We start from the raw sequence: 24,212 nt of genomic DNA, 5'->3' as shown, positions 1-24,212 counted from the left end.
GCAGATGGCTGCACCTCCCTAAGCCTGGTTTTGCTGCAGGTTTCTTCCTGTTAAAAAGGAGTTTTTCCTTCCCACTGTTGCCAATGTGCTTCCTTATTGGGGGTCCTATGATTGTTGTTTTTTTTTTCTATGTTTTCTTTCTATTATTGTAGGGTCTTTAGCTTACAATATAAAGCACCTTGAGAAAACTGTCATTGTTATTTGGCACTATATAAATAAAACTCAAGTGAATTGAATTGAATAATCACTCTGGGTGGTCAAGTCATAGAACTACTGTCACTTTTCACCTGAGCTCTATTATCACCATGCTTTATGTGGTAGCTTTGCCAAAGGCGAAACTGCTACACAGCAGAGTGACAGCATATCATTACTTCATTATGTGTCTTTTTTTAACACATCATATATCACATTGGCAAACAAGACAGGGAGCTTTAAGGTAGTATGTATTGTTTATTGCTTGCTAAGCCTCAGTGAGCTCCACTGAGGGTGTGATTGAAGAAGATGGCTTTCTGTCACTCAAAGAGCCTGCAGCTTATTTCCCCAGAGGACAGCCGGCATCTCCCCTGACTTATGCCACTGTTTGCTTTCCACTAAGCCAGGTTTCCAGGATAGGCATTAGCATGATGGGTCATTCTTAATGGCCGCATGTTTTGTCTTGTTAAGAAAAAAAAAAGGCTCAGCAGAGACCTGTACCATCATTGTCTCCTTTAGTTCACGCTATACATGGAACTAGAGCCCAGTACCCCATGGGAATTTCATTGACAAAGCAACTATTTTACAAGCTAATTGTGAAAAACCTGCCAGTGGGGTTGACGTGAGCCTTTTCTACCTGGGCGAGCTACCTGCAAAAAAGAGGAAGCAAAGATTTATTTCCCCATGCAGACATACACACTGTTTATCTGAGCCTGGCATTTAAACACTTTCATGCACACACACACATGTTTAGTTAGTACAAGGGGGCTGTCCCGACTGCACGTTTATGTTTGAACACTGGTGATTTATGAAGGATGTAGGGATGTGATTTAAAGGCATTTAAAGGATTTAAAATGCTTCAGCGGACAATTGCTGTCTGTTTGTTTACTGAAGTCCTGTGGGAATCTTGATGGGACTGGAAATTAGGGATGGGTATCGTTTAGGTTTTATCCGATACCAGTACCAAACCGGTACTTTTGAAACGGTGCCGGTGCTTAAACGGTGCTCGAACCGGTGCTTAAAGAATGGAGAACACAAAATTGGTCCAAAAACCTCTCATGTTCAGCTGTTTTTTTGTAAAAAGATAACAATGTTAGCCTTTTCTGCAGCTATAGGGCATATATGGTATCACTCTTGGCTGGAAGCAGTGCTTAATCAATGGAAAAAACACAAACTTTGTCCAAAAACCTCTCATGTTTAACTGTTTTCCACTTTTTCTTTGGTCATTTTAGCCTTTTTGGCCAGGGTGAAGGGTAGGGCTGAACGATTATGGAAAATAATCTAATTGCGATTTTTTGCCCCAATATTGCGATTGCGATTGCGATGCGATATGCGATTATTTTTTAAGGTCTTTGTCTTCTGTATTATTAAACAAAGACAAGCAATACATCTTATAGTATGGCCAATACTATATTACATTAATTTTAAACTGTTCTTTCCTGGAAGACAGACCTCTGTTATGATGACATGAGGTGATGCATGAATTGATGACTGACATTTTTATTTAACTTCTTCAATCACAACAGTATATTTGAACATACACAATAGTTTATTTTTAGCTTACAAACATCTGAGCATAAAGTGCTGACAAGGAACCCTGGTGTAAACATTAAAATGAAAGTCAGTACAATGTGCAGATTGCAGAAATATACATAAAAAAAATCGGTGGCTTTACCACACTCAGTTTTTCGACATCTGTGAACTACTAGACAGTCATTCAATTAAAAAATAATATTAAATAAATAAAACTAATAAATAAAAAATGCACACATCTTACTGATCTCTGCAGTCAGTAACATTACACATAAAGTGCAAACATAATAGCAATTGTATAAACACACACACAAACACGCCTTTAAATTAAAACTGGCTGAACATCTTGATTATCTGCAGTAAGTAACAGCAACACAGCACAAACTAAAGTGCACAATGAGTATGGCTCAGCTAGCCATAATCATCCTAGCTCACAGGTTTTTTGCTAGGAAGACCAGCATATCTACTTTTGCTGGCTTTAAGGATGAGCGAGTGCAGGTCACTATATTCCCTCCAGTGCTGAACAGACGCTCTGAGGGGGCACTTGTGGCTGGCACACACAGATATTTGCGGGCCATCTTGCACAGTCGTGGAAAGTGAATGTTGTGCACCTTCCACCAGGCTAAGGGATCATCCTCTCCGTCAATGACAGGGGTCAACAGGTAACTATTCAACTCTGCCTCCACGACATCTTCAAGTGGCAGAGGCAAAGCTGAAGAGGCCGCACTGGTCCTCAGACGGTCGGGTAGGCCGGATGTAAACGGCCGTGAAATTGGACGGTCTAGCCTTCTGATTAGCGTCACCGCTGTCTCGGTGGAGTTTAATAAACTCGGCCGTCTGCTTCTTGCTATCTAAAATATAACCAGACACTGGTGTAAATTCTCGACTGTCTCATACTTCTGTTTAATAAGTTTTCTGTTTGACGTTTAGTCAGCTGTGTGAAAACCAAGGAGGAACCCACCCGGGGGATTAATAAAGTTTTATTTTATCTAATCTAATAACTTTAATCTCAGCCAAACCGATTTACTCACGAACAAACAAAACACTGAAAAAAGCCCAACAATAACATTTTTAGGTTGTCTAAGTGACTTATATATTACGTTTAACCCGAGCAGCGAAACTCCGCGGTGATCTGAAAATGATGTGCCGGGAGTTGTGCTGTTCTCGGCCGCATCAGTAACCCTCGAGCTCCCGGCTAGCTATCGAGCTGGTGGGTAGCAGACGCCTCCGAAAACGTCGAAGCACTTTTGCAAATATGCGATATCTTGATAAACCGAGCAGATATTTGATGTTTACACAACTACTTTCTCACCTGAAAATATGTTAAAAGTTTATTTTGTGACCCAGAAAGATTAGTATGAGTAATTTTAAAACTTAGTAGCGGCCGCCATTGTTGGAAACTGGAGTTTGGCTGGGCCGTGCTATGAATTCTGGAATATGGTAGGCCACGAAGGACACACCCGACCCATCCTTCAAATTCGGGGAAAAGGAGGACGCATTTGTCGGCTACATTCGGAGGAGTCTATGAATTTGGACAGCCTTCGGCGCGTCGCTGTGACGTAATCGGTCTACAAATGCGGCCTCAGGAGGATGCAGCCCATGAATTTGGACATGTCCAAAGTATAATCGCAGCCTTTGCGGTTAGAAAATTGCACTTGATCATGTCGCGATATTATCGCAAATGCGATATATCGTTCAGCCCTAGTGAAGGGAGTATCTGCCATCAAACAAGAAGACAGCCGCATGTAACTACGACAGTGTTTGCTAGTTCACCTTACATGCATTAATGTAATAACGTGGTTAGCCTACTCAACGTAAATTACACACGGACAACATTAAGCTACTCACGCAGAGAAGAACGGCTGCTGCTGCCATCATCATCCTTCATCATTTCTGCTACACTGGCAGGGCTAGGGGCCAGGACTCTCCTCTTCGGGTTTTTGGGGGATGTTGCAAACTCCGGGTCCGATAACAGGCAACCCACCCGCAGTAGATGTGCCCGGTGTGAGGTCTCGCAGCAAGCTATCAAATACGGCACATTTCTCGGTTTTTAACAAAATGCTATACGTCGCCAGGTGTTTCATTAGATTCGAGGTGTTACCTCCTTTGACAGTATCACAGTATCAGCTTAAAGCACTTGTTGCAGGCTGCTGAGTTTGTATCTTTTGCTGTGAAGTACAGCCAGACTTTTGACCGCTTCGCCTTGGGCATTTTTAACCTGTAGCTCTGCTCTAAAAGAACGTACGTACAGGTACCTGGGCCCGCCTACTGCGCTTGCAAAGGTAAAATGATTGGCTAGAATCCAAAGTGTATGACATCTCAGGAAAAAAAAGCACCGAAATAAAGCACCGAAATATGCGCTGCTTTTCGGTCTGGTTACTACCGTTTATGCCATAATGGCACCGGATACCGGTACCCATCCCTACTGGAAATGCTGAAACTGTTTCTGTGCCTGTGAAAGTGTCTATGTGTGTGTGTGTGTGTGTGTGTGTGTGTGTGTGTGTGTGTGTGTGTGTGTGTGTGTGTGTGTGTGTGTGTGTGTGTGTGTGTTTGTCTGTGTGTTTCAGTGGTCCCCTCTCTGATGAGTAAAGACAGAACACAGAATACAGGCCTTGCTGAGTCAGACCTGTGAATAAAAGATGAAATAATGTATGCTCTGGAGGCACAATGCAGGCATGCATGCAAAAAAAATCCCTTAGTGTTTTCATAACATGCATTTCCCCAATCTGAAATTATCTTGCAGCAAAGCTTAATTTGTATTCTCGAGCCAGATAAGAGTCATTTCAAAGAGTACAGTTCCACGCATCGCTATTTAGCCAAAAATAACCCTGTTAAGAAATTCTGTGGGGTTTTCTTTGGTTTTCATGTAAAGGTCAGGTCGGAATAGGTTTGTTATTCATCTGTTCATTAACTTTGAAAATCCTGCTTGACATACTTTGCGTCTTCCAAAAGAAATATTGCCTCTTGTCCCAGTCAGACTTATGGCTTCATAAAAAGGTTTTACAGTGGAACACTGTAACACCCACTCCTGCTGTTGTCTGAGACCATTTTTCATGGCTTAAAAAACACCACTGAGCAACAAAATAGAGCAAGCTGGATTAACTCTTCTCATTTGCTGACATTCTTTGTCATCTGGCCTTTCATACACAAATGTGTAATTCACATATGCTTCATTATATATGCAAATTATTTTGCAAGACAAAGTAGAAATGTACAGTTTCTATTCTCTAATGAAAGTTCAGATCATGTAAGAAGCATGTAAGAGAGAATATCTTTCTGGTTAGCTGTTCAATACGCAGGTGTAGTCACCTTTGGGGAAAATACCCCACAGCCATGGCTTTATTTATCTGTATGGTAAATGAAAGTATTTAAATGAATTTTAATGTCGTAACTGATTTTGTTTGACATAAGCCTTCAAAAAAAGTGTGCTGTTTCCTGAGCACAGCTACCGTTGTTGACGTACTGTACACTGTTCAAATCAGTTGGGAATTAAACCGCACAAAGCCCACTGGCACCTTGCAAACCGAACAGAGTAAAGGCTTGTAAAACAAACAAACAAGTGGGGCTGCGCTCCCTTCTCAGCTCTCCAGGACCCAGCAGCAATCCTGACTGTACTATTATACACTAATGGCTTTGGCATGCTGTTTTTGGTATAGGCTGCCAGGTCTGCCCAGCCAGATCCCCTCTTTTTCACCCCGTTGCCTGTGTGGAGCTGGGAGCTCATAAGCAAGGAAAAACAGTGTAATGTTAGCAAAAATAAATAAATAGGTGTCAATTTTACTCATGAAACACGTCTGTAAAGTCGATATCAATAATGTAGGCCTTCACGAACAGATTTTCACTGTCTGTCTGACATATTTCATATCATTGTCTTTGAAACCTTTTAGCTCAGAATATAGGGTACCCGCACTGAGGTTTTCTCTGGGTCACGGCATCCTTGTCGTGTGTGCTTTCACCCTCAGAGACTGACAGATCTATCTCTGGCAAAGATTCATACAGTGGGTTTCTTCTAGGATCAGCCAAAGTCTCTCCCAGGAAACATAAAGAGGATAAATCCCATTAGCCGCACGTTTGAAATTATAAGCGTCTGAGTAAGAACATGTCACAGGCAAGAGAGGGGAGAGGGAAAAGCCAGTGTGCACATGCAGGACTAATGTGAGAAATATGTCACGGATCACGCTTGAGCTTGTAAGCTTTTTAAAAAAAATTTTTTTGGTGATTTTCTTCATTAATTGAGTGCTTTGCAGGAAAATGAATGTGTGCGAGAGAGTGTGTGCACACATTTAGATGTACATGTGCTAATAAAGTATGTTCCTCATTCCCCGCACACAGCCCCCTCCCCTGCCCTTGGCAGCCCACCTCAATAGTTCCCTTCCCTCTAGCGATGACGCAAATGACCCACGATGACTGACCCCCACGGTAAAACCTGTAAATCATTAGCCAGCATGAATAGGAATGACTCTCCATGCACTCAACTCAGCCTTCAGGCAGAGAAGGATTTATAAGAGTCCTCCCCAACTGCTACACTTGGGACGGATGTGGCAGAGGAGAAGGTGGGGTGAGGTTTTTGCAGTCACCTGGACAAGGAGCCACACAGTTTGGATCGCAATTTTTTTGTGCGTCTGCCTAAACAGGCTGTAGTTTCGCATTAAACTTTAGCATACACATACCGTTCAAACTATCACCCTTTAATTTTGGTTTTTATCCTTTTGAAAGTAGCTTGTGTCAAGACACATTCATTAAAGTTTACAAAGACATGTTTAAGTCATGTGATAGCTTGCTTAACGAAAAAGACAGTAGAGATTACAATACAGGGTAAAAAGAAAACCTTAATGATCACACTTGTGCACCATTATGATTACTTTTATCATTAACATGGGTCCAATTCTCCGAGCTAAATGGACTTTATCTGTCTAGATTTCAGGGCGAGGAAATTATAACAAGACCCTGGTAAACCAAGCAGATCGATCATGTGTCCAGAGTGTAGCTGGTAGATAACTAAGATATTAAAGTTTATCCTGAGAAAACCCCTATATGATTTGGTCTAAATTCTGTGTTATATTCCAAATGCTACCATTATTAAATCCTGATATTATTGCATATTTGTTATCACAATATACTTATTTTCTAAAATGTCTCTAAAACTCATAAAACAAACAAACAAAACTTTTCAAAGGGCGTCCCAGGAGAAACCGTACTCGTGACACTAATCATGAGAATACCTCCACCTGCAGGTGTAAAACAAGACTACACCTCGTTGTCAAAGGTAGGGCGAGCAAAGTAGAGTTTTACTGTGGTTCTAACACCCATGAAAGGGAGAATAAAGTTCTTTGATTGTTGCCTTGATGGTGTCCTTAGGGCTAAGCCGCTATAATTTCTGAAGCTTTCATATAGAAAGACTTAGTAGAATCTGACCTACTTTCTTTATGTCAGCTAGAGTGAAAGCGAGTGCAGGGATGTCTGAGTCAAACACTACAGACATCAGAATATCTTTGACACAGTGCACAGATAAAAGAACAAAGGAAAATAAAGAAAGGAAATACTCAGAGACCTCGAGGCGGTGGGTGTGTGCTCATGTATGAACGAGTTCGCGTGCGTGTGTAACGGACATATGTGTGAATTCATGACTTTGCAGACCTAACCGTAAGTGAGAGTTTAATTGGACACAGAGGTGCTTCATTAAACCTTTGGGTCAAGCTCACTGGAAATCCTGCAGACTGATCTTTTGGCCTCACAACAGCACCTTAATTAACCCGACCATACTGAAAGACCTGGACACAGCTCTTTTTCTCCCTCCCTCTTCTCTAACAGGGTGATCGGCTGGCACCGACTTCTCATCCCAGCTTCTAACAGCCCAATATATATATATATATATATATATATATATATATATATATATATATATATATATATATATATATATATATACAGGATATTACGTAATACACTATTATATAAATATGCAGAACATAATGAAAAAAAAGAAAGGAAATAACCCATATCGTTGTTCAAAATAATTCATCTTGTTTAACTTGATAACAGTGGGAAGTGTTTACTGTGAGGCTTCTGGTTAGTCACAGTAAAAGTGGTGCTATAGGTGCTGCTGCTGCAGCTCCCACCACTTCACAGCCACAGAGATGTGGTTCTCAGCTGGATATTGGCGGGAGCAAGTGAAACAACAAGCATATTCCAGTAGTTTGTTTGTGCTTTGACACCATGGTGTTTGCCCAGCACCTCAGAGGCACGGCAGCGTGCCATGGTGGTAGAAAGGTCATTTTCTGTATACTGGAATCCACACAGCTGCCCTCTTAACACTCTATGCTTGAGGACGGTTGGGAGTTTACTTGGCTGGTACTGTTTGAGCCATGAGATCACAGCTTGGTTGGGATATTGTGCCTGGCTGATCCCCATTACAGTGTAAGAGCATCCTTATTCATTCTTGTAATGCGTTATGATGCAAATCCTGCTGTGCTGCATTTTACAGTCAAATGTGATCAGTTATTTACGCGAGATAATTAGAAATAAAACTAAAATAGCTGAGACGCGAGCATATAAATTGGTTAGTGTGGTTTTATTTATCAGTGCTGTGTACTTTAAATAGCACTCACACCATTTCTCTCTCTGGCTGCAGATTTTACTTTTGTGTTCATGCCATGCTGCTCTGCACCATGCAGACCGATGTCCTTAAAGAGCTTCTTTACGCTTTATTTCCACCTATTGTTGGCGTGCTTCACTGTGATTGGTGCACTTCCTTCAGAGCAACGAGACCAGAGATGTGACTGGCTAAGAGTCACTTTACTGACCACCTCACCCTTTTGGTTTAAATTCACCTTCAGCCAGTCCTTTGAACTTTATGTGCAGCTGCAAATAAAGGAACCAAAATAGCAGGTCCTGTGGGTCAGGCAGATAGACAGTGTCAGCTTTTTGTCACAACTGAAAATATTGCCTTCCCACTCCAATTGGCAAGTAGTATAAATGCAAGAAGGACTGAATGTATAGTGTAATGTGGTTACTTGTTCCTGTTACTTATTTCCATCTTATTTTACGGAAGGAGCCTCAGTCTGGCTGCATCTTATAAAGTGAAGTAATCTGCTATTACTATTACTGACGAGTACCACTCATTCAGATTATAACAAGAGTCTCATAAAAATGCCTCGGAGCTTATTGAGTGCGTCATGTTATTCAGGTAACTACAGCAGAAAGTCTGAAAGAGACGACTCTACTTTCAAATCACCACCATTAGACCTGGCTTATTCTGACTTATGGCCCGGAATAATGAATCAGAGGGTGAAACAAAGGGCACAACTTCTACAAAGTTGTTATTTTTCCCAGTAGGTGTACTGGAGCTTTAGAACAAAAACAAGTCCATTTGAAAGTTTTACTGCTTCAGCTGTGTTATGCTGTCTGGACAGTGTCCACGAAAACCAGGAGATATCTAAGAAATCATTCATGTGTGGTTTTACCTCTTCAGAAATGATACTGGCAGTGACCTTTCATGTGTTTTAAGTATTATCTTTGACCACTCTCCTCGATCCCTTCGAAGCAAAGCAAACATAAAGCAAAACCAAGACTTACTTTCTTTCTTCTAGTTGCTGTAGATTGTATACACTGATGTTTAGTCATCTAGTTCTTTTTCTTATAGACTCATATTGTTGCTTTTTGCCTCTTTAAAACAGATGATGTGTGTGCATTTGTTTGCTTATTGTTTATTCTAGCACTGGCAGCTTGTATTTAAAAGCATAAGTGATTTTCCATCTGTGGTTAAACGCACACACACATACTGGCATCCAACTGCACCCACCGTTTGAGAAGAGCAGCTACTGTACATGCACATGTATTAACTTTTTTTTTTTGAGTACTCTCAGAAAAAATAAACTTCTGTGGCCGGGGAAGTCACTTTGCGCAAGAGGCTATCGGCACGACTCAAATGTTGTGCTCAGCTTAGGTATTGTGTGTGGGGTTTTTTTTTGGCACATCAAAGGCAGCGTGTAGACTTCTGTATAGTCTATGTCCGTCTCTCAGAGCAAGGAGATGAAAGGTTGGGTTATATAAGATCGTCAAACAGAAAGGCTGTTTACTCGTGTGCGCCTGGAGAGACTCACTGATACTAGGACTTTCTAATGGAGTTCGACTCTAGCGCAACTGTAGAGTAGCCTACTGCCAGCTCCATACTGTAAGAAAAGCTGTCATTAGAGCTGTAAAGAATAAGACAAATAGCACTGACTGGGTAATACTATTGTCTACAGTGATTTACATCCACTGCATGAACATACGCCTTTTACACATTTGATTGTTGACTTCCTTTTGTACTCTATCGAGTATAGCTCTGTTAGTGCATGAGACAGTATGTTCAAGCTCGAAGGAGTTTAAAGCAACTCACAGATGTTATCGTGCATACAGTCATTGCCAAAGCACAAGAGTATGTTTTGGGTAAACCCTTCACATTGTGTTTTATTCAACATCCTAACTGTAAAACTGTGGCACGTCAGCTGCACCTAAAGAGCGATTTACATTATATAGCAGTGACCTTGTTTGCTCTCTGTCACGGTCACCACATTTTGTGCTGCAGTACCCATTGTTGTGAAAACCTTGACTAAAAGGATGAGCGATACAATAACTGTCCCACAAACTTAACAGCAGATTGCACTTTACATTTTGCCACAAAATATGTCGAAGCTGTTGCTTATTAAAGCAATTTAAAGCTGCTGTGACTCCTAAATTCAAGACCTTAAAAACTGTTTCCCCTCACTGCTAAACAACCTACTACTTCTGACTATGAGCGATGGATCCTGTGCGACTTTCTCCCAAATTTGGAGCTGCTTCTGTTTTCTCACATGAGAAGTTTCTGTCTTTGCTTCTTCTTCTTTTTTCACAATTTAGAAGTAGGTAAGATAAGATAAGATAAGATAACCTTTATTAGTCCCACACGTGGGAAATTTGTTTTGTCACAGCAGGAAGTGGACAGTGCAAAAGTTATGACGCAAAAATTAGAATACAATAAGAATAAATACAGTACACAGCTGTACAGAATAGAATAAAATAATATACTATATACAGTAGAATAAAATAGAATAAAAATATACAATAAGATAAAAATAGAATACGAATGCTATATACAACTGAGTAAAAATACAACGATGCCAGAAAGGATTATTGCACTTAGTGTTATTGCACATGTATGGATGTGTGTGTTTGTTCAGTTAAAGTCTTTGTTGTGGAGTCTGACAGCAGTGGGGAGGAAAGACCTGCGAAATCTCTCCGTCCCACACCGTGGGTGCCACAGTCTCCCACTGAAGGAGCTGCTCAGTGCTGTCACAGTCTGCTGCATGGGGTGGGAGATGTTGTCCAACAGGGATGACAGCTTAGCCACCATTCTCCTGTCACTCACCACCTCCACTGGGACCTCCACTGGGATGCCCTCTGGACCAGAGGGCATCCTAGAACAGAGCTGGCCCTTCGGATCACCCTGTTCAGTCTCTTCCTGTCCCCAGCAGAGATGCTGCCGCCCCAGCAGACCACGCCATAAAAGATAGCAGAAGCCACCACAGAGTCATAGAATTTCTTCAGGAGTGGGCTCTCCACTCCAAACGACCTGAGTCTCCGCAGCAGGTACAGCCTGCTCTGCCCTTTCCTGTAGAGGGTGTCTGAGTTATGAGTCCAGTCCAGTCTGTTGTTCAGATGAACACCAAGGTACCTGTAGCTGTCCACAGCCTCAATGTCCATACCCTGGATGTTCAGTGGTTGCAGTGGAGAATGCTTGTGCCTGCGGAAGTCTACCACCAGCTCCTTGGTTTTACTGGCGTTGATCTGGAGGTAGTTCAGCTGGCACCAGTCCACAAAGTCTTGGGTCAGACCTCTGTACTCCTTGTCGTCCCCATCAGTGATGAGGCCGACTATTGCAGAGTCATCAGAGAACTTCTGCAGGAAGCACTGGGTGGAATTGTGGGAGAAGTCTGCAGTGTAGATGGTGAAGAGGAATGGAGCCAGAACCGTAGGTAGAGCTCAGATGGAAAAAAGGATTTGCTGGATTTTAGCAATACTTGACTTCAAGTGTGGTGACAGCTGGAGGGTTGTTTGCTTATTTTGGCCACTGTCAATCACGTGTGATTAAACGGTGCCCACGCAGTGCAGATGAAGTGTGAAACTGTTCATAGATAATACCCAGAAGCTTTATTACCAAAACTTTATTTTTGATTGCTGCTTATTGAGTATTAATTATTTAACGTTAAAGACACATACTTTAGATTTGAAGTACCCAGTAACAAAAACAATAACCTGCTTAATTTTTTTCAGTGATTTTGTACACCTGGCCGTAAACCGAGGCATTTTTTCCCAATTGTAAAAAATGACACTTAAAATTAACAAATTTTTTTGAATAAAAATTTAAATGCTGTGAATAAAAAAGCAAATTTTCTGTTGGCCTCCAAAGTGTAGTGGGGGTAAAATCCCAGTTTATTAAGAAGGTACAATCCCAGTTCATTAATGGGTACAAGAAGGCAAAAATATATATAAAACTAAATTACCCTAATTGGGCAGCAGTAACAATAACTCTAAAATTGCATTTGTTTAAAACAAAGCAGCACTGTGGGGGAAAAAAAGCTAAACAACAGCGCTGCCCACACAAGCCCACACAAGCCCACAGCACCGGCAAATGAAAACCCACTGTTTTCCTAATGTTTTTACTCACAGCATGACACAACTCAATGACCTACACTGACACAGTAAATTACACCTGAATTATCAAATTGGCTCTTATGCTGGAGCCTCTTGCCTCAGTGTGTGCAGCAGCAATTTGTCAAAGCAGCCTGCTGGGGTTCTCAGGACTTCTCACTTATGGGGCAGAAAGCCCTAACAGAGCCAGTTGGGCAGAGGGGTGGCTAACGTTGACTTGGCTCTGCAGTGTGCCCACCAACCATCAGTGACAGTCGCTGCACTCCTGCATTTAGTTACTCCCAAGAAGGTGGAAAACGGGTTTACAAGGCCTGTGGGAGGACACAGTGGCTGGTAATTAAACAGCGTAAAAATCCTCAGCCTTCAACAGCCCCTTAGGCAGTGAATAAGAGCTAAAGTAAACCAAACCTGACTGTGAAATTGCATTAGACGTCTGTGCTTAATGGAAAGTGAAAAAAATAGACAAAACCCATTTTTGCTTTTATGAGCGTTTCCATTTCCCCCACACTTCTTCCACTTCTTTGCTTCTTTTTCCTTTCTATTCTGCTTGAGCAGAGTTTATCTGCATTATGGTGGCGCTGCTGCTGTTGTAGGAAGCGAACAGAAACAGGATGTGCAGGACTGTGGTTTGAACATGTTTCTGTTTTTGTTTCCCACAGATGCTCCCCCGTTCGGATTGGGACCACAAGAGAGGCTCCCGAGGATCACAGGTTAGCAGTGTCCACAAGAAAAAGAAAAAGAGAGACAGAGAGAAGAGAGAACAGGATCTACATCCCCAATCTCTAGTATTCGCCTACATGCATCTTATAAATGACGCAAACACCATAAACCCTACCGCTAACTGGCCTGTTCACACCCACTTATTTTAGTAGTGCTTAAACAGCATTTCTCTTCCCACCAGTGTCCTTGTTGCACTGTTAGTTTAAAGGACGCGTGCATGTGAGTTGGCTCTGAGGAGCTGCGAAAGCCACCAAAGATCAAGGGAATAGTTCAGTGTAGGGGACGCAGCTTGTAGAGGGCAGGCACAGCCACATCCTCGACATTACTGTACCATCTCCATCTTTGTGTGCGCATGTGTATGTTTAAATTTATGTATTGAGTTGCTACAGTGCCACAGGGCAGGACTCTGGAGGACACGGATAACAAACAATGCCCTTGGCACTGGCGTGGCCGTATACACTATGCGTGTGTCCTGTACTGCATGGTCTCCTATCAGGAGGATATCCTTTGGAAATAAATAGACGCTGTGTCTTTGCTGACGATGTATGCTTGAGTAGCAACAGATGTTGCAAAAGCTGTAGTTCAGGGTAAGGCAGAGTGGGGGGATAGTGTCAAAAACTGTACAGAGCAGGATTAGACTTGAAAATTAAAGCATATAATTTAACAAGAGATACAGCTAATGCAGTTTTGCTAAAATCAGCCTTACAGTAAAATCCCGCTCCCCTCACGGAGAAGAAATTTTCAATCGCATGCTACCCTCTTAAAATATTGTCCGAGGCCAGCGAGCACATATTTTTTGATTGATGCATTCCCTTAGCTGCCATTTAGATTCAGTGGTCAGTTCTGTCTTTTTTATTTGGACTAGTGCAGTGCATTCGTCAGTGGAATCCTGTAATAGTCCAAGGACTGACAAGACATGTAAGAAGTCGGGGCTTATGTTGGCATCTCTCTCCATCTTGTGGCTATTTTCCCTTGGCTCCGCTGTCTTGGACCACGTTGTCGGTCAGAGAGGCCGGTTGCACTTCACTATAGCACCTCATAGCGTGTGTAAATCACACAGAGAGAACCGGAGCGCTTGATTGATCTCCACTGCGTCGCATTCGCCAACATGCACACATTAGCAGGCTCATTTTCCAAACCACATCTTCTTCTTCTTCTTTTTTTTCTTTTCCCCCGTGCAAAGCTTGCGGTGGATGTTTTAGCTTAGGAATTGACAGTGAAGTTATGTATGGAAAAGAGCTTTTTAAATATTTGTATTCAACTTGGAGATACATCGGTTTTGGAATATTACCCGAGGAGATTATCGGAGAAAAGAGTACTTGTAGGCCCAGATTTTGTGGATGTTATTCTAAATTACAGCATGACATCGCAGTCATGTAGAAGATTTTTCAGAAATCGCTGTGAGCGCTTCAAACACTGATCAACATTTTTGAAACTGCAAGTTTGGAAGTTGGAAAATTTCTCTGACGTCTTTCTGGTTGGTCCCATAATAAGAATCTAGTAGATTATTTTCTCATTACGCGGTGTCCTGTGGCAAGAGTGAATTTAAGGGTGATATAGAATGAAAACACTGAACTACTTGTGCTTTTGACTATCCAATGCCTGAAAAAAATAAATAAAAAATGGAATAATATAGATGAATTGCCACTTTTAAGACTTAGTTTTTTCAAATTACTTTTAATTTTAGTATATCTGCTCATATTCTCTAAACACATGAGTGTGTGCACTGATGTGCTCATGATGAATACATTAACCTCTGGTTTTACACACACATATACACACACACACACACACACACACACACACACACACACACACACACACACACACACACACATATATATATATATATATATATATATATGTATATATATATATATATATATATATATATATATATATATATATATTCTTATATATCCTTTTTTTAGCTTCTGCCTCTACCACTCTGTCTCACAGCTTCTGTTTTTTGCATATTAGCTATATTAGTGGGCTCCTTTGCTGGAATTATACACAATGAAATATGTGGAAGAGATATGTGAAGGGTCAGTGGGCTTGACCTTTCCCAGTAAATCATAAATGAGGCAGTTATGCTTTTTTGTTTTGTTTTGACACCTCGTACAACCTCCCAGACGAGCCACGTTTTAATAAAATATATAATAGCGTGTAATTGTACCCTGGCTGCAGAGCCGGGACCTGGCTCAGTCAGTCGGAAGGTTTGTGAGGAGAGTTGGGTCGCAGTGGGGCCGAGCGTTGGTCTGAAAGTGAGAAGGGTAGTGCTGCTTCACGAGCTTTGGCTGGGATTTCGGAGCGTCTCAGTGGAGTTTTGTGTTACCCTTATGCTGTGATTCATACTGTATCACTCCTCTGTTATTCTAGAGAACATCGTCGTCTCCCTAGCTTCTGTTCGCCTAATCCAACCCGACAGATGCAATCAAGGCCATTACGTTAGCTGCGCTACCGCTGAAACTGAAAACTGCATGGTAATGATTATTTCAAAGGTGGTCAAAGTTTTGGGTAAATAAAGTCAAAGTAAGGAACACACTAAATTATTTCCAGATATATTCCCCAGCTTCTTGCTCAGCACATTCTTGCTCTTCCCATTTTTCTTTTTTTTCTTTATTTTTTTTTTTGCGTGGGGTTAATTGCAAAATAAGCTCTGCAGTATATGTACCTTATGAAAAAGCAGAGTTGCTTACATTATTGCCGGACCTTCAGCTTCCCTCTGGGACACATTATATTCTCACCATTGCACAATTTTCAGAGGCCCACATATCACTGTTACTTTACTAGAGGCTCAGATGACTGTATGTTTAGATGAGTGAGCCGAGAGGTTAAAGGTGCATCAAGTGGACTCTCTCAAAAATTACAAATATGTGACCTTCCTGTCTGTGTATTCCATTAATAATCATCATTAGACAGAAGGATTAGGATTTTGTTTGTTGCACCGAGTATATTTCATCTGTCATCCTCAAAGTTTTTGGCAAAAGACATGGGGACACAGCAGGAACACCAGTAATCATATTTCCACTGTTCTGGGTGGTTGCACTGGTCAGCAATGTTGTTTGTAACAGCTAATTCTCCAAAATGTACAGTTTGTGCATATATTTAAAATTAATTAAACATAGTGTCATAGGCCTTTAAATTAACTGTTTATCGTGAGGTCAGGTCATCTTCAGGTTAACCCCTACTAAGAAGCATCCGCTAATAACACATTGTATTTTGTGGTACATTTCTACAGCTAAACCTACCTACACAATTGCGTATAGGCCATATATTAGTACAGAGGAAAAAAAACAGACTCTCACTCTTCAGGAATGATTGCTGGTTTGTTTTGAATGGCCCTCAGTTTAGTTTATATGAACTGCTGCTCGGGTGCTAATCTATGGCATGGCTATTGATGTACGGTTCTAAAGTGTGTTCACATAAACAATTAAGACCATTGATCATGTGCACTGCTGTTATTCATTGTACAATGTCATAACAGACTGTTCATGCATGGTTTAGTATATGACTTAGCTTTTTGAGCAGTCATAAATTCTGTTTATTGATGATGGTAGTCAGGTTTACCTAATGTAGCATGTCAACCCCCTAACAGTTCGGAGTGTGTGACTAATAGGGCACACATTTCTGGTAATTTTGTGATCAAACTAGGAGGATAAATTGGTGGTTAAGATCAGCAAGCTTTTTGTAAAAGGTTAATGCAAAACATGCTTTATAGCTACAAGCAGGAGTGTAGCCACGTTTGTCAAGCCTGGAGGCAACTGTTGTTGTGATTAAATTGAACTTTTCTGTTTATTTTTAAACAACTATCGAGTCAGCAAAATTAACTTAGTTAACATAGACTGTAAATAAAAGATGAGCTTAACCAGCACAAGGCCTCCCACTGTTTTTTGGACTTTTAAATAATTATGGCTGACAGGATCTTTTGAGAGCTGGGAGTAGCCATATTTAGACGAGAGTGGAGTGCAAAGTAATTGGCTAACTTCAGCAAACTTCGTTAGCAAGCTGCATTTACAGTCATGGTTAAAAAAATATTACACCTTCTTTATGGTTTTGCATAGCAGGACATAATTAAAAAAAATCTGCAAAAAAGAAAGTCTTTAGCGGGTCTTAAAATGAGATAAATACAGCCTCAAATCAACTCCAAAACACAGCATACTACACCGTCTCATTATTTATTCAACAAAAATCAACTGAATTAGTTAACACAATGCCACAAGTGGACATCCTAGCAAAGGCGTGAACGTCCCAGCAAATCCATCCCAAGATCAGACCCTGCAACGCTTGGAGAAACTCTATGTTAGTAAATACAAATCGTTATTATTCTTAGTAAGGATTTTATTTGACATATTAAAAGATTTGTGTTCAAATTACTAAGGCAGCCAGGCTGTGATATGTATGCTCAATGATTCCAAGCAGAGCAGCAAATCTACAACAGAATGGCAGAAAAAGAGAAGAATCGAGGTGTTGCAACGGTCCAGTCAAAGTCCAGACCTCAACCTGATTGAAATGCTGACCTTAAGAGAGCTATGTGTAAACAAATACCCGTAAACCTCACTAAACTGAAACAACACTGTGAAAAATAATGGGCCAAAATTCCTCCACAACCGTGAGAGACTGATAAAGTCATATAGAAAATGATTACTTTAAGTTATTGCAGCTTGTAAAAGCGGTTAGACAAACTACTGAATCATGGGGCGCACTTATTTTTTCACACAGTGCTTCTGCTTTTTGGCTCAGTGTTGTTAAATAATTAATAACACCATGTACCTTCTTGTTGATCTCTTAGCAAGTGCGCAAACTTTTCTAAATTTCAAACTTTTAATAATTGTGAAGGAGAATAGCATAAGTTCTTTTTTAAAGGAATAACCATATGTACGATGTACTATTCCTAAATGTTAAAACCCATTGTTTGAATATATTTGATCATTATTTAGTTTACAAACACGCATGTGTCTAAGTGAAGAAAGGTCTATTTTGTAGCGGTCACATCTGTCTCCAAGTGAAGCCTGCCTATGAATTAGACCAAACATCTAACCTTTACACAAAGTGCTTATATAATTTTTGGATATTACATAACTCACTTACAATGTCATTTATTCCAGGACATCCATTGATGATTCTCAAGTGTTATGTTGCAGACTGTTGAAACATTGGGAACATCGGGAGGTATTTTCTGGGCAAGACGCATCTTTTGAGGCATAAGTAAAAGCTGAAAGGCAGGGATAGTTGGGATTTCACATTCTTTATGTTTCCTACAATGTGCTTTTAATAGCTCAAAGTTTAAACTCCTCATGTCTAAATTTTATATAGGTCTCACAGAGCAAGGGAATGGCTTAAGTGTTATAGCAGACAGGCTTCGCTAGCTTTTCGAGTAATAGAAATACTACGAATTCCACTGTGTCCAAAAACTCCCACCTCAAACACTAACCCAGCACCTGGAGTCTTTCACTACGCTTGAATGTTCATGTCCTGCTCTTAGCTTTAAGTTGCTTACTCTAAGTTCAGTTTCAGACCCGGTGCTTTCATCATTAACATCCTCTTATGGCCACTTAGTCATGCAGTGTTCATATTCCTTACCGAGTGTTCATCTGTCCTTGCATTGCATGCTTAAAATGATGCCCTCTCTGTATTCACTTATCAGACTTTAGTGCCTTCTTTATGTTTTCACTTCGCTTCGGAGTTGCGGCTGTCGCGTGAAAACAAAAGACAGAGTTTGCAGAAGTAGCAGATGAGTTTGCGTGTGTACGTGCATGTGCGTTTGGAGCCACTGAGACCCCCTAAGGATCACTGTTGTTTTTGTCCAGCCAGATGTTTTTCAGCCACCATACTTTTGTTTAACCCCCTATTTAGCGAACTCTTAAATCAGGCAATAAATGAGCTGAAAGACAGGTGTTTACATCTCATGCTCGCAGTGTAAAGTAAAAGAGTATAGGAAATGTGAGCGGGACAACAGAGGGCAGCGGGGATAAACGATGATCTGTCCAGAAGTGTTCCATTCGCCTTTTAGAGGATGTCTGCGTGTCATCATGCGTGGGTCACCCTATGTGGAGGACTTTGCTTAAACTCAGAGAACACATGCCTTTTGTATTCTTGCAGACCAACAGGAAAACGTGTATAAATACACCAACTTATCTGATAGGATACTAGGAAAACAAAATGCGAGACCTTCTCTGTTCCCACAAGAGGAGACGAATGAAAGGTATACACACGTGTTGTTAACGTCAACCGCTTGCTACTTAGCCAGTGTAAATAAAATAAATCTGGGTGCCCGGCAGCTGGTGTCAAAGTGAATGGGACACTGGGGGGAGAAAAAAATCTGATAACATTCTTTGGGGGGAAAAGGGAACTCGTGGGCTTATTAGATAAATTAGCTGGCAGCCAGGACTGACCTGTGTTTAGCTGTGGTTGTTCAACTGCTCAAGGCACAGCAATTAAGAGTGGGTTGTGAACTTTTCACTTTACCCTGTGAAAACAAGGCTGACTCGCGCAGCGCCGATGCCTTGAAAGCTGTGCAGCAGACGGTCAGAAACAGACGATGGCTGTTGGCCATCTGAGAGGTCAGGAGTGAGGAGGCCAAAGGTCAGATTCTATTTGAGACACTGCTAATGAGTCCATTCAACAAGGATCAAGTAATCCACATCTGTGCTGAACGTGTTTCAAACTTATGTTGTTATGCGGATAGTTAACAGGCTGCTAGAATATCGAGGTCTACTACTGTGAAGTACATCGCTGTACTCCTCCTTCTCATGTTTTAAAAAGAGCCATATAAGGCAAAAATAAAGACTTTGATCTATGAGTGGATGTAAGTTTGCGTGTTTGTATGTGTGCCTGTGTAACACCACAGCTATAAAACAAACCCTGGCAAAGTCTAACACTACTACTGAATATATTTCTATACTTAATAGTGGCACAAAAAGGACTATTTCTTGTTTTTATATCTTTATGTGTTGGGTTTGGATCTTGTTTATTTATGCGATTGGCTACTTAGCATTTGTATAATTTGTTTTCTGATGTTGTTGTTTTTTCCTGAACTAAATGCACATTTCAAGGGATTTCGCAGCGTCACTCTACATAAAAGATATGCTGTAAAAGTTGAACAAAGCAATTGATGACTTTGAACTTTTTAATAATTTTTTTTAATGATTATATGCACAGACACCACTGGAAAGCAGGAAAATCAAGATCTGTATATTTTTAATGCTTAAGATTTTATTCATAGATTGTTGTCTCATTTAATTTTTCAGTCATGTTTTAATGCCCCGTAGAAAGACAGCATTGAATTAAAATGCATAATCCTGAATATATACTTAATCCCAAATTTCTATTTAGTCACTTCTGAAACACACACACAAGCCACCAACACTGCATTTACATATACCATACAGTAACATCATGACATGAATTCAATTCATATCAAATCAATTCAACTCGGTTTTATTTATGTAGCGCCAAATCAACCGTTGCCTCAAGGCGCTTTATATTGTAATGTAAAGACCCTACAACAAAACAGAGAAAACCCCAACAATTACATGACGCATATGAGCAAATGCCTTGGAGACAGTGGGAAGGAAAAACTCCCTTTTAACAGGAAGAAACCTGCAGAAGAACTAGGCTCAGGGAGGGTGGCTATCTGCAGAGGAGAGGATGACAGGACAAAGACACAATGGAAGAGAGCCAAAGATTAATGTTGTCTAATGACCAGAGATGGGCAGTTACTTGTAACTCGTTGCTGTAATCCGATTACTTTTTTCAAGTAACGAGTAAAGTAAGGGATTACTATTGCAAAAACGGTAATTAGATTACCGTTACTTTCCCGTAGGAACGCTGCGTTACTGCGTTACTAAAACCGTGATTTTTTTGCAGAATGTCTCATGACAGTGACGTAAGCGAGTGCGCTATTCGTGGCAACAGCTGTGTGCAGATCAACAATGGATCACATATCGAGTGCAGGAGAGAGTATGAGCGTGCAGCGTTTAAAGCGTGGAAGTACTGACCTTACTTTAAGTTTGATTCCATAAAAAGTGACAAAAACATTAGCGTCCATTAGCGTTGTGCGTGGGAAGAAAACTTCTTTTTACAGTGAAAAAAAACCCCCTAAACTTCCAAGCAAGCACCGAGTGCGCTACCACGTAATGGGAAATTCACAGAGAAACTCGCGGATTCTTCAACTAACCGCTGCAGCACACCTGCACCAGTGTAAACCTCCGCCTACGCCACTCCTGCTTTACAGGTGAAAATAGAGCAACAGGACCGCTGAGTCTTTGACTTTATTTATTTTCTGCTGTGTTTTACTTGCATCTATTTGAAAGAGTGAGTGTAAACGCAAAAAAAAAAAATTATATGTGCTGGAATGTGCAGAAAATAGGTTTAAATGTTAAACAAATATCTTCCAGTCAGAGAATGTTGCATATAATTAAATTTTTGCTTGATGCATAAAGTTAAAAGATTAAAACTAATAAAACAAGTTTTAAAAAGGGACTTTTCCATTTGATTACATTTTGTATGATGGATTATGCAGAAAAAGCAGAATTGGGCTGAAAGATCTATCGCTTTATCACCTATTCAGGTTGTAAATCGTGCTTTTAAAAAGTAACTAAGTAACTAAGTAATTAATTACTTTTGAAAATAAGTAACCAGTAAAGTAACGGGGTTACTTTTTTGGGGAAGTAATCAGTAATTGGTTACTGATTACTTTTTTCAAGTAACTTGACTACTAGCAGAGTGCTGTATAAAGACGTGCCATTCATATATTCCAAACTGTTTATTTAAAAGTTCAAATTCTTAAGGATGCACTGGAATTCAAGACTGAAAATCAACAGATACCACAGAATAAATTGCTAGAATAACAACTTGTACAACGATCTGACCACCACCAGTAGGCAACATGGGGTTAGTATCTTGCCCAAGGATATTTGGCATGCAGCCAGGAGGCAGCCTGGGATCGAACCACCAACCTTCTGATTACTGGCTGACCGGCTCTGCCACCTGAGCTACAGCCACCCAGATGAATATTAGCCACTGACACTGGCAGGCCAAATAACATCCAGTGATTATTTGGCATGTCAATGGATTCCCTTTGATTCTAGGACTTACAGGTCTTATAGTTTTTAAAGGTTTTATAACCCCAACTCCGAAAAAAGTTTTAGGGCACTGTGTAAAATGCTGTAATTTGCAAATCTTATAAACTCACATTTTATTCACAATGGAACATAGAAAATGTTTATATGTAATGTTTATGTTTAAACTGAGACAATTTACCATTTTAAGAAAAAATGTTAGATTTTTCATCTCATAAAATGTCTTCACTTGGTGAAAGATTTATGTGTGCTTTAGTATTGTCTTGCTGAAATATGAAAGGCCTTCCTTAAAAAGACTGCTCCCTTTCCAGATGAGCTAGCTGAATAGGCACTAATACACCCCCCATGCCACCAGACATGAAGGCTTTTGAAGTGTGTTTTGGCCAGAAAAACAGTGTTTCTGAATCATGTTCACATATGGTCTCATCTTTGTGACTTGTGTTCAAAGACAATGATTTCTGGAAGTGTTTTTTCTCAGTCCATGAATTCCATGACAGAATGTTCCAGTTTATCCTAAAAGTAGTCACTAAAAAAGAAATTGTCTTAATGTAAAAACACCATCTAACCTTCAGCATAGTTTGACTACCAGTTCTTTAGCATAAACAACAAAAGAAATTCAGGTGTCACAGTTAACCACATTATATACTCAGAAAGGAGCTGCTGACATAGTTTACACACCCGCTCTTCATGCCTGCCATCGAGAAGCGGAACACGGCCGCTATCAGACTCAGCCGTTAATTAGCATCAGCTCACATCAGCTACTGTTGCAATGATGATTAACTCTTCGTTGTCTCCTTGTCATCCTACAGTCATCAGGCACAACTGTCATGGTGGACATAGCAGTGATGGGAGAAGCCCATGGACTAATTACAGACCTGCTGGCTGACCCCTCTCTCCCACCCAACACCTGCACGTCGCTGCGGGCCGTCAGCAACATGCTTACCACCCAGCTCACTTTCCAGCCCCTGCACCGGCCACGCCCTGCCCCCCTGCATAACCCCAGCGACGTCTACACCTGCTCTGACTCAGAGGAGGTACCTGAGAAAGGAGAGAAGACATCCATCCACAAGGTAACAAAATGAGTTAACACAAAGAAATGTAGCCCTTGGAACCAAAGATGAAAGAAGGGATATTTTTCATCCTTAAAAGAAAAGTCAAACGTGTTAATCAGAAGTAGTCAAGAGGCTGAAACAAAATAATTTTATTTGGAAACAGTGAAATATTCCTTGGATGGAAATGTGGTCCACCTTATTAAGGCCAAATGATTTATATACCACACAGCACTCCCCACACATGTTAATCTTTTAGCCCATGTTTCAGCTAATGAGTGCTTCCTGCTCTCAGAACTTTTAGCATCAAATGAAGGAGTATTTTTGTAGAGTTGAGTGAAGAAAAATAGAGCGCTTGGAGCACTGTTCTTCCCTTCATAGCTGCAGCTGTGTCAACATGACAGATGTGCAGAGCCATACAGAGTGTGTGCGCACGAATGTGAGGAGCGGAGTAGAAGAGGAGAGGCGACATGGAGGTGAATGTATTCCTCTAAAGGCTGCAAAGACCGACAAGCGTGTAAGCAAACCTGGACCTCCTCCATGACCGTCCAGCTATGCGATACCTGTTCTGGCCGTTGTGGAAAGTGTTGTCACGTCGCTGGTCTGACAGGTGCACGTTTACATCATCTGAACTGTGGAAAAGTAGTCAAGATGAACTGCACCTGTGGAGTAGCCTGCGAAACTGTGCTCATTAAGACTTTCCTCCCCCGAGGGACAATGTGCCCAGTTCTGCCTGCCCAGGAGGAGAATAACAGGAGTGAAGGTTTTCCAAGCTCATTTTCTGTCCAACACAGGCATGTTCTCTGTCTCCATTGCAAAATGGCAACTCCATTGAAAGGGCTACAAAAAAAACCATGAATGACAAAACAAATAACTACTTGTTAAATGTTGAAACTCACTCTGCCCTCTTAAACGGTTATACAAATGATGAAATGTCGACACTGCTGTGTGTGTTTCTGTGCCA

The 24,212-nt window shown here is 40.9% G+C and overlaps 1 protein-coding gene across 2 annotated transcripts in view; it reads left to right on the top strand.

Annotated features, from left to right (window-relative positions):
- Positions 1-24,212, top strand: part of LOC113026576 (cGMP-inhibited 3',5'-cyclic phosphodiesterase 3A-like) — an 87,250-nt gene that overhangs the window by 34,955 nt on the left and 28,083 nt on the right. For both annotated transcript variants that reach the window (XM_026175508.2, XM_080303850.1), the window contains exons 2-3: positions 13,056-13,106; positions 23,009-23,269. In XM_026175508.2, the coding sequence (XP_026031293.2) occupies positions 13,056-13,106; positions 23,009-23,269 (312 nt within the window). The remainder of the gene's footprint in view (positions 1-13,055; positions 13,107-23,008; positions 23,270-24,212) is intronic.

Source organism: Astatotilapia calliptera, chromosome 7 (assembly GCF_964374335.1).
Source record: "Astatotilapia calliptera chromosome 7, fAstCal68.1, whole genome shotgun sequence".
NCBI classification, from domain to species: Eukaryota; Metazoa; Chordata; class Actinopteri; order Cichliformes; family Cichlidae; genus Astatotilapia; species Astatotilapia calliptera.
The sequence above is the reverse complement of the archived record's forward strand: the minus strand, read 5'-3'. Positions and strand labels throughout refer to the sequence as shown.